The sequence below is a fragment of the Pan paniscus genome, chromosome 16 (genome assembly GCF_029289425.2).
Source record: "Pan paniscus chromosome 16, NHGRI_mPanPan1-v2.0_pri, whole genome shotgun sequence".
NCBI lineage: Eukaryota > Metazoa > Chordata > Mammalia > Primates > Hominidae > Pan > Pan paniscus.
In genome coordinates this window covers 78,076,298-78,089,455 of record NC_073265.2, presented here as the reverse complement: position 1 = coordinate 78,089,455, position 13,158 = coordinate 78,076,298, and the positions used below count along the sequence as shown (strand labels likewise).

The following is a 13,158-nucleotide window of genomic DNA, read 5'->3' as shown; positions in this document are numbered from 1 at the left end:
ACAGTATCTCACGGCCCTGTCAATCAGGCTCTTCTGTTGCAGGCAGGGTGAGAACTTTTTGTTTTCTGACTTTTCTTGTGGCAGTAGTGGGCATTCCTTTTTCCAGTGCCTAGTCTGCTTGCAATAGGCACATTGGTCTTTTCCTAGAGAGGCCTGTTCACCTCTTTTACTTTTCTGGTGGGAACCCAAGGTTCCTTGGCCATTTTTTCTGGAATGGGGGCCTTTCCTTTCTGCCCTCTTGGATAGCCATTAGTAAGATTTTTGCTTGTCTTTTATAGGCTTTATCAGCGGCCTTTTCAGCTGCCTGTGTTGCTTGTTTCTGTTTTCATACTCTCGATTGTCAAAAACCTTCTGGGCTATTTCTAAAAGCTGACTGATATTTATCCCAGTAAATCCTTTCAGTTTCTGGAGCTTTCTCTTAATGTCCAGGGCTGCCTGAGCCTCAAATGCCAAATTAAGAGCGTGGCTATTTTCGGGAGCCGCCGGGTCAAAAGGGGTATAAATCCGATAAACCTCCTGGAGACATTCTAAAAACGCTCCTGGTGACTCATCAGGCCCCTGGACAACTTCAGTTGTCTTAGACAAGTTTATGGGCTTCTGAGCGGCTCCTTTAATATCCGTGAGGAGATACCGGTGAAAATCGTCCAAGGCTCTCCTTCCACCTGAGGAATTTGGGTCCCAATTAGGCCGGGTGGAGGGAATGACCTCCTCCAGGAGGTCTCTAGCTTCCTCCTCAGGCCTACCGGTTGATGCAAGGAAGTGTTTTCTGGCCTCTCTTCAGATGCGCTCCCTCTCCTCAGAGGTAAAGAGAGTTAAAAGGAGCTGTTGGCTGTCATCCTAGGTGGGTCGATGGGTCTGGAGCACGGACTCCATCAGTGAGGTCAAAGCCTGAGGCTTTTCAGAGAAGGGAGGATTATGGGTTTTCCAGTTATACAAGTCAGAAGTAGAAAAAGGGACATAAACCAGGAAGGGGGCTGAGCGCTCATCACCTGGAGGAACTTGTGCCTCTCTCAGTGGTAGTAGAGGGGCTGCTTCCTCCCAGCGCGGTCACAGCCGGGAGGCAATTGGGCGGTGAGCCCACAGGGGACGTCTCCTCGAAGAGACATGTCCTCCCTTCTTCAGAGGGAGGCAAAACATGGGGAGCCGAACTGGCTGAGGGTCAAGGTGAAAACACGGCCTGGTTCAGGAGGACTTTGGAGGTGGAATTGTGAATGGCACATGAACGGAGCCATGGAGGAGGATTTCTAATCCAACTTAACCATTGATTGATATAGGGAAACTGATCAGGGTGGCCGGGAGTTCCAGTAACAACCCGCCACAGGGCTTGAACAATTGTAGGATTCAATGATCCTTTAGAGGGCCACCCAACTCCAAACCTTGGCCATTCTACTTCACAGAGTGTCCGGAGCTTGCCTTTTTAAAGGCAGACTCCGTAGTTCTCTGAAAAACCAAGAGAAAAATTTTCCAGCATACATTGGAGGGGGGCTCCAACACTTGCAAGGCCGGGAGGAAGTGTTTCCCATTTTTTTTTTTTTTTTTTTGGAGGCAATTTAACAGAATTTGAGCAGAGGTATCAGATCCAACATGGACAGAGAAACTCACTCCCTGGGGGGCTGGAGTATCAGAAAAACAGAATTAACATAACCAGAAAGAACAGAAAAATCACAACAGCTAATACCACTTGCCACATTGCTGTAGCTTTAAGATTGAGGGAGGGGGACTAGAGGCCAGCCTGAGGTCTCCTGGGTCAGTTGGATCTAGGCGTTCTCCCTCTTCTTCTAGATCTGTACCCTAAATACCTTTGGTGTCTCCATGACTCAAAGGCAAATAGCTTAAATTTAGCTCTTTCTTTCAAGGGTTCAAGGAGCGAGAGCAGAGCCAAGTCCTGGAGACACTGAACTTGCTGTTGCAGTGGAAACCGAAATGTGCAGAGTAGGGGGCAGGGACGAGGGGGAAAGGGACCACTCAGGTCATTTTTAAGATGAGAGAGTAGCCACAGGGGAACAGAGTAGGAGTCTAAACGAAGTAAAGCATGACGGGTGTAGGTTTCCCTACACAGTGTTCTATTTAAGGGCACAGAAAAAGTTACAGAATGACAAAAAAGGTGAGCAAGGAAATCTGCAGGGTGGCTGTTTCGAACCCACCACCGGTTTAATCTAGAGGAGGTCCAATCACTTGGACGTGGGGTATGGCAATCTAAATGCCCACAACTTCCATGGTGCCAGAAATTTCAATCAGATGAATGTTCTTCACACTCATTCCCGTAACAACACCTGACTTGCCTCTGGCAGAAAAGACAGGACTGTGGTGGCCAGCCTGAACAACCGATGAGAAATTTAACCTCTTGTGACAAAAAAATCAGCACTAAGGTCCTTGAAGAAGTTTTTACCCAGACATCTTGGGCAATACCGACGTCCTGACATGCAAAACCTTGACAACCACTAAACAAGACAATAAACACTAAACAGAACAATAAACATAAAACAAACAATTTGACCCTAGGGCAGGTAAACAGTTTTGACAGTTTTTTTCCTTCTTTTTTTTTAGACAGACAAGGGGGGGCCCTCCCGTGATGGGATCAGTCAGATGCCCACCTGGCCGCTCCCCCTGAGGGGACTTGGGCTCCTCTTAGCATTGGCAGGCCGGTATAAACCCCCGGCTGGGATCGAGCTATGTCCGATGCTGCCTTAAGCCTTACGAGGTCGCCCCAGAACTGCAGGTGAGGGCCCACTCAAACTCTGTAGCTTTTGCCGTGGAGCTACAACCTGGAAGACAAACGCAAGCCTTTGTCCTCCCACACTCACTCACCATTCACACAGAGTTTGTAACAGTTTTTTTTTTCTTTCCTGGAGATTCTCCAAGAAACTTGAATAAGAGAAAGATGAGAGAGAGAGAGAGAGAGAGAGCGGTCTGCCAGAAACCAAGGCTCAGCTCCCCAGCATCCTGGGTCTTCAGCTAAGTCCAAGGGAGGGGCCTGCTCAGGACCACTTCCCACCTAAACCAAGACACAGAGGCGCCTACCAGAAAACCAAGGCTCAACCCAGTAGCGTCCTAGAGTAACGGGCTGAGTCAAAAGAGGGATGCCCTCGTCAGGGCCACTTCCCTCTTACCAGAACCAGAACAAAGTCAAATCTGACCTACCTGACCCTGGGGTGAGAAGCTGAGGACTCAGATGTTGAATTTTAGGACACTGACATGGTAGTCGATCCGCTCTCCTCCGGAAGGTGGTCACTGTTTGGGGACCTGAAAATTCTTTCCTCAGGTGGTAACCCCCTCTGAGCCGGCCGTCCTTCCGGGGGAGCCCGGAGCAAGACCAACTCTCACCCAGTGGCATTAATTTCTCGCTGGGGCCTCCATTATGTTGTACCCGGGGTGTTAGAGAAAACGCCACACTTTGAGACGAATTAAGAGTCCTTTATTAGCCGGTGACCGAGAGATGGCTAACGCTCAAAATTCTCTCGGCCCCGAGGAAGGGGCTTGATTAACTTTTATACCTTGGTTTAGGAAGGGGAGGGGGGGTCTAGTTAAAGCAATTTTACAGAAGTTAGGTAGTCAAAAAGTTAAAAGGATAAATGGTTACAGGAAAGTAAACAGTTCCAGGTGCAGGGGCTTTATGACTATTACAAGGTGATAGACGTGGGGCTTTGGGTGTTATCAATCAGATGAATTCTTGGGGACTGTGGATATAGCTTGCCACAGTATCTTATCAGTTAATTGCGTTCTTGGATGTGCTGGGAGTCAGCTTGCACAAGTTAAGTCCTTGAGGAAGGGGCTGCCAGTGAAAGAGCCAAGATGGAGTCTGTCTGGCTCTCTTAGCTAAGGGAGAGTCTAAAAACAGAGTTAGTAAAAACCAGTTTGGGCATTACAAGTGTCCCAATTCAGTCAGGCTTTCTTCTTTCATTCCATAAAGTACCAAATGCCTACCATGTGCCAGTCCCAGTGCTAGGCTCTGAGAATACCGCATGACTGAGGTAGACCTGGTTACTTCCTGTCTGGAGAGTACAGGTTAGCAAGGGAATCAGACATTAAACACAAGCATGCAAGTGAAAGTGTAAATACAACTTGCAATGATTACTATGGAGAAGACAAAATGTAATAATAATGGGAGTCCTGTTTTAGATAGGATGGTCAGGGAACACTTCCTAAAGGAGACTGCACTTAAGCTGCAACTTGAGAAGTTACAGCAAGGGGCAGGGTAAATGCATTCCAGGCAGAGGGAATAGTCCCTGTGGATGCCTGAGTTGACACAGAACTTCCCGTTAGACAGGTCCAGTGTTCAAGAAGGGAGGCTTACCATGTGTCAAACACTGTGATGAGCATACAGAATATAGTGTTTGCGTACTGGTCGGTGGGACATCACCATCTAATGAGGGCCATAAACATAAGTAAGATCTTCATCTCAGCTGCTCAACTCTGCCTATGTAGGGCAAAAGCAATATGTAAATGATTGGGTATGGGAGGGTTCCAATGAAATTTCATTTACAAAAACTGGGAGGTAGGGGTCAGGTGTGGTAGCTCATGCCTGTAATCCTAGCACTTTGGGAGATCAAGGCAGAAAGATCATTTGAGCCAGGGAGGTCCACGGTGGTGCCACTGTACTCCAGCCTGGGCGACAGAGTGAGATCCCAAAAAAACCAGGAGGTGAGAGTTGGGCTAGATTTGGGCCGAGGGCAGTAGTTTGCAGACCCTTGCTCTAGTCTAGATCAGTATACATTTTATGTCTTTACTCAGTGCATGTAACTCCAATATAATTGAAATAAACGTTTTACAAAACAGTGCTTAGCATTGCAATATATGATAGCTTGATACTTTCTATTTTCTTGTATTTCATTTTTTAAAATGTCAGTAAGACTATTCACTAAATTGATCCAAGGCCCTATTCATGAGGTGTGACTAGCAGTTTGAGAAACTTGCTCAGTCATGGAGGTATGTACATTTTTAACTTGACTGGGTATTATATATACTTATATAAGGCATTTGGAACCTTTTCAGAAGGAGACAGAATATGAATAAATACCTCATTGTGTGTACGTTTTAAAATACAGATTGGATCCAATCACTCCCCTGCTTTCCAGTCTTTTTCTAGGCCTCTCTTATCACTCACTCTGTGCTTCCTGTGCTCTAACCACTTGAAATTGCTCTGTTTCCCAAATGTGCCATGTCATGCTTTTTAAAAATGTGTCTTTTAGTCTTTTAGGTACCTTTTTATCTGGTTTGTTCCTTTTTTTTTTTTTTTTTTTTGAGATGGAGTCTTGCTCTGTTGCCCAGGCTGGAGTGCAGTGGTACAATCTTGACTCACTGCAACTTCTGCCTCCCGGGTTCAAGCAATTCTCCTGCCTCAGCCTCCTGAGTAGCTGGAGTCCCCGCCACCATGCCCAGCTAATTTTTGTATTTTTAGTAGAGATGGAGTTTCACTATGTTGGCCAGGCTGGTCTCGAATTCCTGACCTTGTGACCTCCCTGCCTCAGCCTCCCAAAGTGCTGGTATTACAGGCGTGAGCCACTGCACCCGGCCGGTTTGTTCCTCTTTTACTTTGTTTAGTGTATTCTTATTCTTCAAGGCTCATGCCAATTGTTGCTCCATTAATTCATTTTAACATATTTATGAGCGCTTAACTGTCCCTTCTCCTAGGTGCTGGGAATACAGCAAGGAATTAGACCAGTTCCCTGCTCTCTGGTATGGTGGGACAGATACTAAAAAGGTAAACAACTTAATTTCAGGAAGAGATAAAGACCATTAATAATATAGGGTGTATCAGTAGATTCATGTGGGCAGAAGTAAGGTGGCTGGGGAAGATTTCTGAGGAGGTACTATTTTAGCTGAGACTTGAATGATGAAACAGAGGCAGATCTTTCAGCACTTAAAAAATGTTGTTCCACTTCTTTCTGACTTCCATGGTTTCTGATGAGAAATCTACAGACATTTGAATTGTGCCTCTATAGGTGATACGTGGTTTCTATCTGGTTACTTTAGAGGTTTTTACTGTATATGTTTTAGTTTTTTCCATTTTAGCTATGATGTGTCTCGGCATGGATTTCTTTGGATTTATCATATTTGAGGGTCTCTGAACTTCCTGAATTTGGGGGGGTCTCTGAACCTTTTGAATTGGAGTTTATATCTTTAGCCATATTTGGGAAATTTCCTTCCTCCTTCCCTTGCTTCCTTCCTCTCTCCCTTCCTTTCTTCTTTCCTTCCTTCCTTCCTTTCATCTTTCTTTTTTTCCCCTTCCTTCCTTTCTTTCTTTTTTTTTTTATTTTGACAGAGTCTCACTCCATTGCCCAGGCTGGAGTGCAGTGGCGTGATCTCAGCTCACTTCAGCCTCTGCCTCCCAGGCTCAAGTGATCCTCCCACCTCAACCTCCTGAGTAGCTGTGACTACAGGTGCACACCACTGTGCCTGGCTACTTTTTGTATTTTTAGTAGAGATGGGGTTTTGCCATGCTGCCCAGGCTGGTCTTGAACTCCTGGGCTCAAGCAATTTGCCCATCTCAGCCTCCCAAAATTGTGGGATTATGGATGTGTGCCACCACCGCCAACTATTACAGCCATTATTTCTTAATTTTTTTTTTTTTTTTTTTTTTTTTTAGCATTGTACTCCTCAAGATCAGGGTGTTAGACCTTTTGATATTTTCCCTAGGGCCCTGAGGCTTTACTGACTTTTTTTCAGTCTTTTTTTTTTTTTTCCCTCTTTTGTTCACATTGGGTAATGTATACTAATCTATCTTCAGGGTGACTGACTCATTTCTCTGATGACTTCATTCTGCCCTTGAGCCCATCAGTGAGTTTTTTATTCTTTTTCAGAATTGTTTTTAAATTTTTAAAAGAAATTTTACTAGATTCTGTGGAAGCTAGAAGAGTTTTGTATGCTGGTTATTGCTTTTCAGCTCTAAACTTCTTATCTGGATCTTTAAGAAATATCTTCTGTTTCTTAGCTGAGACTTTGTTTTTCCATCATTTCAAGAGTGTTTGTGATTACTTATTGGAACATTTTTATAATAGGTACTTCAAAATCTGTCTCAGAGAATGCCAACTTTTGTAGCATCTCAACATTGGTGTCTGTCAATTGTCTTTTCTAGATTGAGTTTTTCCCTAGTACTTCATATGCTGAATGGTTTTGGATTGTATCCTAGACATTTTGAATATTATAAGATGATAGGGCTTGTTTAAATCCTAAGAGGATGTTGGTGATTTTTGGCTTGGTAGGCAATCTACCTAATTAGCTTCAGGGAATTTGCAATTTGTAACTCTCTTTAGGCTATGGTTCTAATGGCAGATGAATTTTCAGAAAGTCTTTGCAGTGCTATTTGGATCTGTCCCATGTATGTGACATTCAGTGGCCAGTCTGTGATCTGGGTGTTGATTATTTCAGTTCTCAAAGCCTTTAGTATGATTTGGACCAGATCCACACGTGTGCAGCTTGGGAGTTCATGAACAACTTCATGATGTTACTTTTCTGAGCTCCTCCCCCTCTGATATCTCCCCAGTACCTTCTGGTTCCATTGGGGTCTCCCTTTTGATCCTCTGATGACAAAATTGGGGCTTTAATTATCCTTCCTTGCAACACACTTGCTCTCCAAGCAGCAGGAGAACCAGGGGAGACAATGTTAACCTCACTGCCCATTCAGTGGAACTTTATTGTTAGCCAATTGGTTTTTTTCATATGCCTGTCTTATGCATTCTGTCTAGGTTTTATAGCTGCATTTTTAGTGGGAGAGAGAAGGTGGTGTTTGATTATTCCATCTTATCTGGCAACAGCTTTATAACTTAAGTTTTTCACTAAATGCCATTGACTTTTATGGCCTGTGATTTAACTTTGATTTGAATCAAGGTATAATAAAACAATTAGAAAACTTTGCCATATAATAGATGCCCCATAAATATTAAAACATATTTTTATTGTGATTTTAAAATAGCCTAACATTTACCATCTTAACCGATTGTAAGTGTACAGTTCAGTAGTATTAAGTATATTCACATTGTGAAATTGATCTCGAGAAGTTTTTCATCTTGAAAATCTGAAAAGTCTAACTCATTAAACAGCACCTTCTCTTTTCCCCTCCTGCTAGTCCCTGGTGACCACCATTCTTTGTTTCTGTGAATTTGATTCCTTTTTCTTTTTTAATGATAAGCATTTTACATTAAAATTTTTTTTTTTTTTTTTTTTTTTTTAGAGATTGGGTCTTTCTCTGTTGCCCAAGCTAGACTCAAACTCCTGGGCTCAAGTGGTCCACCTCAGCCTCCCAAGTAGCTGGGATTACAGGTGTGTGCTATGGCACCTGGCTGTTAAATTTGATTACTTTTGATACTTCATTTAAGTGGAATCATACAGTATTTGTCTTTTTGTGATTGGCTTATTTGACTTCACATAATGTCCTCAAGGTTCAATGATGTAGCATATGTCAGAATTTTCTTCCTTTTGAAGGCTGAATAATATTCCTTTGTATGTATATACCACATTTTTTGTTTATCCACTCATCCATCAGTGAACTTTTGGGTTGCTTCCATCTCTTGACTACTGTGAATAGCGCTGATATGAACATGGGTGTGCAAATATCTCTTAGAAATCCTGCTTTCAGTTATTTTGGATTTATACCCAGAAGTGGAATTGCTGGATCTTATGGTAGTTCTAATTTTTTTCAAGGAATCTTCATACTGTTTTCCTTAGTAGCTGTACTATTTTTCAGTTCCACCAACAATGCACAAGGGTTCAACTTCCTCTATGTCCTCAATGAAACTTGTCATTTTCTTTTTTTAAAAAAAGCAGTCATTCTAATGGGTGTGAGGTGATATCCCATTGTAGTTTTGATTTACATTTCTCTGATGATTAGTGACATTGAGCATCTATCTTTTCATATGCTTTGTGGCCATTTGTATAGGAGAAATGTCTGTTCAAGTACTTTGACCATTTTAAAATTGGGTATATGATTTTTTGTTACTGAGTTATAGGAGTTCTTTATATGTTCTAGATATTAACCCTTTATCCAATATATGATTTGCAAATATTTTCTTCCATTCTGTAGAAAGCCCTTTCACTCTGTTGATTGTGTCCTTTGATCACAGAAGTTTTAAGTTTGACGTATTCCCATTTGTCTATTTTTGTCTTGGTTGCCTATGCCTTTTGTGTCTTATCCAAGAAATCACTGCCAGATCTGATGTCATGAAGCTTTCCTCCTGTATTTTCTTCTAGTAGTTTTATAGTTATGGGTCTTATATTTAGATCCTTTTCCTATTTTGGGTTAATTTTTGTATAGGGTGTAAGATAGGGTCTGACTTCATTCTTTTGCATGTGGCTATTCAGTTTTCCCAACACCATTTGTTGAAGTGACTTTCCTTTTTCTATTGAGTAGTAGTAGTACCTTATCAAAGATTGTTTAACTGTATATGCCAGAGTTTATCTGTGGGCCATTTCATTGGTCTGTGTCTGTCTTTATCCAGTACCACAATTTTTTGCTTACTGTGGTTTTGTAATATATTTTGAAATCAAGAGGCTTGAATCCTCTTTGTTCTTTTTCAAAATTATTTTGTGTATTTGGAGGCCCTTGAGATACCATATGAATTTTAGGATGAATTTTTTATCTTTGTGAAAAGTGCTATTAGTATTTTGATAGGGTTTGTATTGAATCTGTAGATTATTTTGGGTAATATGGATATCTTAACAGCCCAATAAATATTTTTGCTGGAATGAATGCACATTGAATATGATTTTTTTGTTTGTTTGTTTGAGATAGCGTCTCACTCTGTTGCCCAGGCTGGAGTGCAGTGTTGTGACCACGGCTTATTGCAGCTTCAATGATCCAAGCTTAAGCAATCCTTCCACTTCAGCCTCTCAAGTAGCTGGAACTACAGTCATGTGCCACCATGCCTGGCTAATTTTTATATTTTTTTGTAGAGACAGGGTTTTGCCATGTTTTCCAGGCTGGGCTTGAACTAGTGAGCTCAGGTGATCCACTTGCTTCGGCCTCCCAAAGTGTTGGGATTACAGGTGTGAGCCACCGCGCCCGGCCGAATGTGTCTTATACTGTTCAAATTTGTAGTTGTAGGTTTTTTTCTGTTGTACTTTCCCAACAGCTGAGCATACTTGGAAGGTATTCCTAGTGAACTAGATCCTTCCCTTAGACCTGTTTCTAGACTTAGAAATGTTAGGACCACTTACTCAGTATAATCTGGGAAGTAGTAATGCCAGTCACTGTCATCTTGGGAGCTCCTAGGTTCAGGATATAAGAAGAGAAATCTGTTTCACTTGTATATATTTATATTTTGGTAAATTCTGTTTCATTTTCTTGACTTCTGCTTTACTTTTCTGTTTAGAGATGTGATAATGGATCATCATGTTTCTACCATCAAGCCTCGAAGAATCCAAAACCAAAATGTCATTCACCGCTTGGAACGCCGGCGGATCAGTTCAGGCAAGGCAGGTACCCACTGGCACCAAGTCCGAGTGTTCCATCAGAATGTCTTCCCCAACTTCACAGTTGTCAACGTTGAAAAGCCTCCTTGTTTCTTGCGTAAATTCTCACCTGATGGACGCTACTTTATTGCTTTTTCTTCAGACCAGACATCTCTTGAAATCTATGAGTACCAGGGCTGCCAGGCAGCAGAGGACCTACTGCAGGGATACGAAGGAGAAATCCTGTCCAATGGCAATGACCAGCGGTCAGTGAATATCCGGGGCCGGCTCTTTGAACGCTTTTTTGTCCTGCTGCACATTACCAATGTTGCGGCCAATGGTGAGCACCTGAACCGGGAGTGTAGTCTCTTCACTGATGACTGCCGCTGTGTCATCGTGGGCTCAGCTGCCTACCTCCCAGATGAGCCTCACCCTCCATTTTTTGAGGTATATCGGAACAGTGAATCAGTGACCCCTAACCCACGGTCCCCTCTAGAAGACTATTCCCTCCACATCATTGACCTTCACACTGGCCGCTTATGTGATACACGCACGTTCAAGTGTGACAAGGTGGTCTTGTCACACAACCAAGGGCTGTACTTGTACAAAAACATCCTGGCCATCTTGTCTGTGCAACAACAGACCATCCATGTCTTCCAGGTGACTCCTGAAGGCACTTTCATTGATGTGCGGACCATTGGCCGCTTTTGCTATGAGGATGACCTGCTCACTGTGTCAGCTGTTTTCCCTGAGGTACAGCGGGACAGTCAGACAGGCATGGCCAATCCCTTTAGGGATCCTTTCATCAATTCCCTCAAACACCGGTTGCTGGTATATTTGTGGCGCCGGGCAGAACAGGATGGTAGTGCAATGGCCAAGAGGCGCTTCTTCCAGTATTTTGACCAACTGCGGCAGCTGCGAATGTGGAAAATGCAGCTTCTGGATGAAAACCACCTGTTTATCAAGTACACTAGTGAGGATGTAGTAACACTGCGAGTCACAGATCCATCACAGGTATGAGGTACACTCCTGCCTTTTACTTGTCAAATCTCCTTGGCAAAATGGGAAGGTTTCTCTGTTTGTTTATAGCCCACCCCTCAGAAATAGACATTTCACGTAGTCTGAATTGATATCCTAGGGCCCAAACTTAAAATCAGCTCCATTTTTCTCTGGTCATATGTATTTATCTGGACAAATGGAAGCTAAAGTTCAAGTAATCGACAGGAAGATAGTCAACTCTGATTGCTACCCTAACTCTTCTGCAGAGTATTTTCAGTACTCATGAGATGGAAGCCCAAATGCTACAAGGTCAAGGTTTGGACTACTTATGGATAACCTCCCTTGATTTTGTAAGATTGTACGTATTGGTCTGGCTGTTTTAGTTCTGGCAATGAGAATGAGTACACCATACAAAAAAGAAAATTCTCTAAGTAACCCCACTTTCATCCTTAAATGGTTAATGTCAATTTACTTCTCTGTAAAGTCCTATTTATAAGGTAACTAATAGGTGCATTCATTTGGCAGAATTAAGTTTTGTGACTTTACCCTGACCTTGCCCACATGCTGGGATATAGGTTGTAGAGCAGTGAAGAGGTCAAAAGGAAGCCGAAATTTATGATCCGTGAGGAGAGTCATCAGGACAGCAAATCTTAAAGGTTTTTCAGTTTGGGGGAAGAATGCCTTTCAGTAGGGGGAAGAAGCATTTCTCAAAAGGGAATAAGGTGATATAAAGAGCACAGAACTGCTAAGATTTGGGGATTGAAACACTATGTTGAAATTAAGGGTAATCTGGGCATTTGTCTTTGAAAACCTCTCCACTTCAGTGTTGACCAAGTTAGAGAACTACCTTTCTACACCTATGTCTCCCCATTCTCCTGTTTGCAGATTGTCTCCTTAGACACTAGTTTGGAAATTCAGAACAACCAGCAAATCAGTAAACCACGAAGTCAACTGAGTTTGGTATCTCTTATTGACCTGTAGCTGATTCTACCATTAACAGATTCTGTACAGGGTATCGTGTCCTAAAACCTCACCAGCTACCTGTGGTAAAATATCTTCTAACATTTTCCTTCCGAATTGTAGTTTATGTGTTCTAAAAAGAAGTAGGGGAGTAATATGGTTAGAGATCATTTGTTGTGGATTTTTTTTTCTTCCCTATCAATGATGAAGTCACCCATTGAGCAATCACGGGTGAGCATCTGGTTCATCTTATGTATCATGGGATATTGCAGTCAAGTCCTTGACTTCTCTACTCTCCTGTTCTTTATTTCCCAGTCTGCCTTGGAGGGAAGGCTAGTAAATGTTTGAGTAATTCTATATCCATGTAATTATGAGAGATTCTGGTGAAGCCCTGATAGGATCAAAGTGTTGTCCAGGGCCATAGAAAGGACATGAATCAATCTTTTGTTTAGGTTTGAACTATAATTACCTTTTTATTTTGGAGGGAATAAGTTGTCTGTGACTGCTGCCTTTGAGATTATCCTTTTCTTCTTTGCTAAAAGGTGGCCTAGTTTTTTCTGGTAGCTACAATAAGTTGTAGCTAATGACATAACTAGGGTTCTATGCTTTGCTTATACAGTTTGTAACTCTAAACCCAATCTTTCTGCCCTAGTTGTCCTTTGCTCTCCTCCCCCAGTTTAATTTGATAGGTTCCAATAAGATTAATAAGTAAAAAGTACATCCAAACACAAGGCCTCGGTAATATTATGAGTATTATTCTCAGGTTACCCTCTAGCCTCTTTAATTTACAGCCAAATTTAATTTGCAGGTGAC

At 42.5% G+C, this 13,158-nt stretch overlaps 1 protein-coding gene across 6 annotated transcripts in view; it reads left to right on the top strand.

Moving 5' to 3' along the window:
- Positions 1–13,158, top strand: part of DET1 (DET1 partner of COP1 E3 ubiquitin ligase) — a 33,567-nt gene that overhangs the window by 4,360 nt on the left and 16,049 nt on the right. For 4 of the 6 annotated variants that reach the window (XM_034939385.3, XM_063596902.1, XM_063596904.1 and 1 more), the window contains one exon: positions 10,308–11,400. In XM_034939385.3, coding sequence (XP_034795276.1) covers positions 10,318–11,400 — 1,083 coding nt within the window. In that variant the 5' untranslated portion in view covers positions 10,308–10,317. Of the gene's footprint in view, positions 1–5,631; positions 5,702–10,307; positions 11,401–13,158 lie in introns of all 6 variants that reach the window. The other 2 variants (XM_055098400.2, XM_003820409.6) reach the window with 2 other exon arrangements.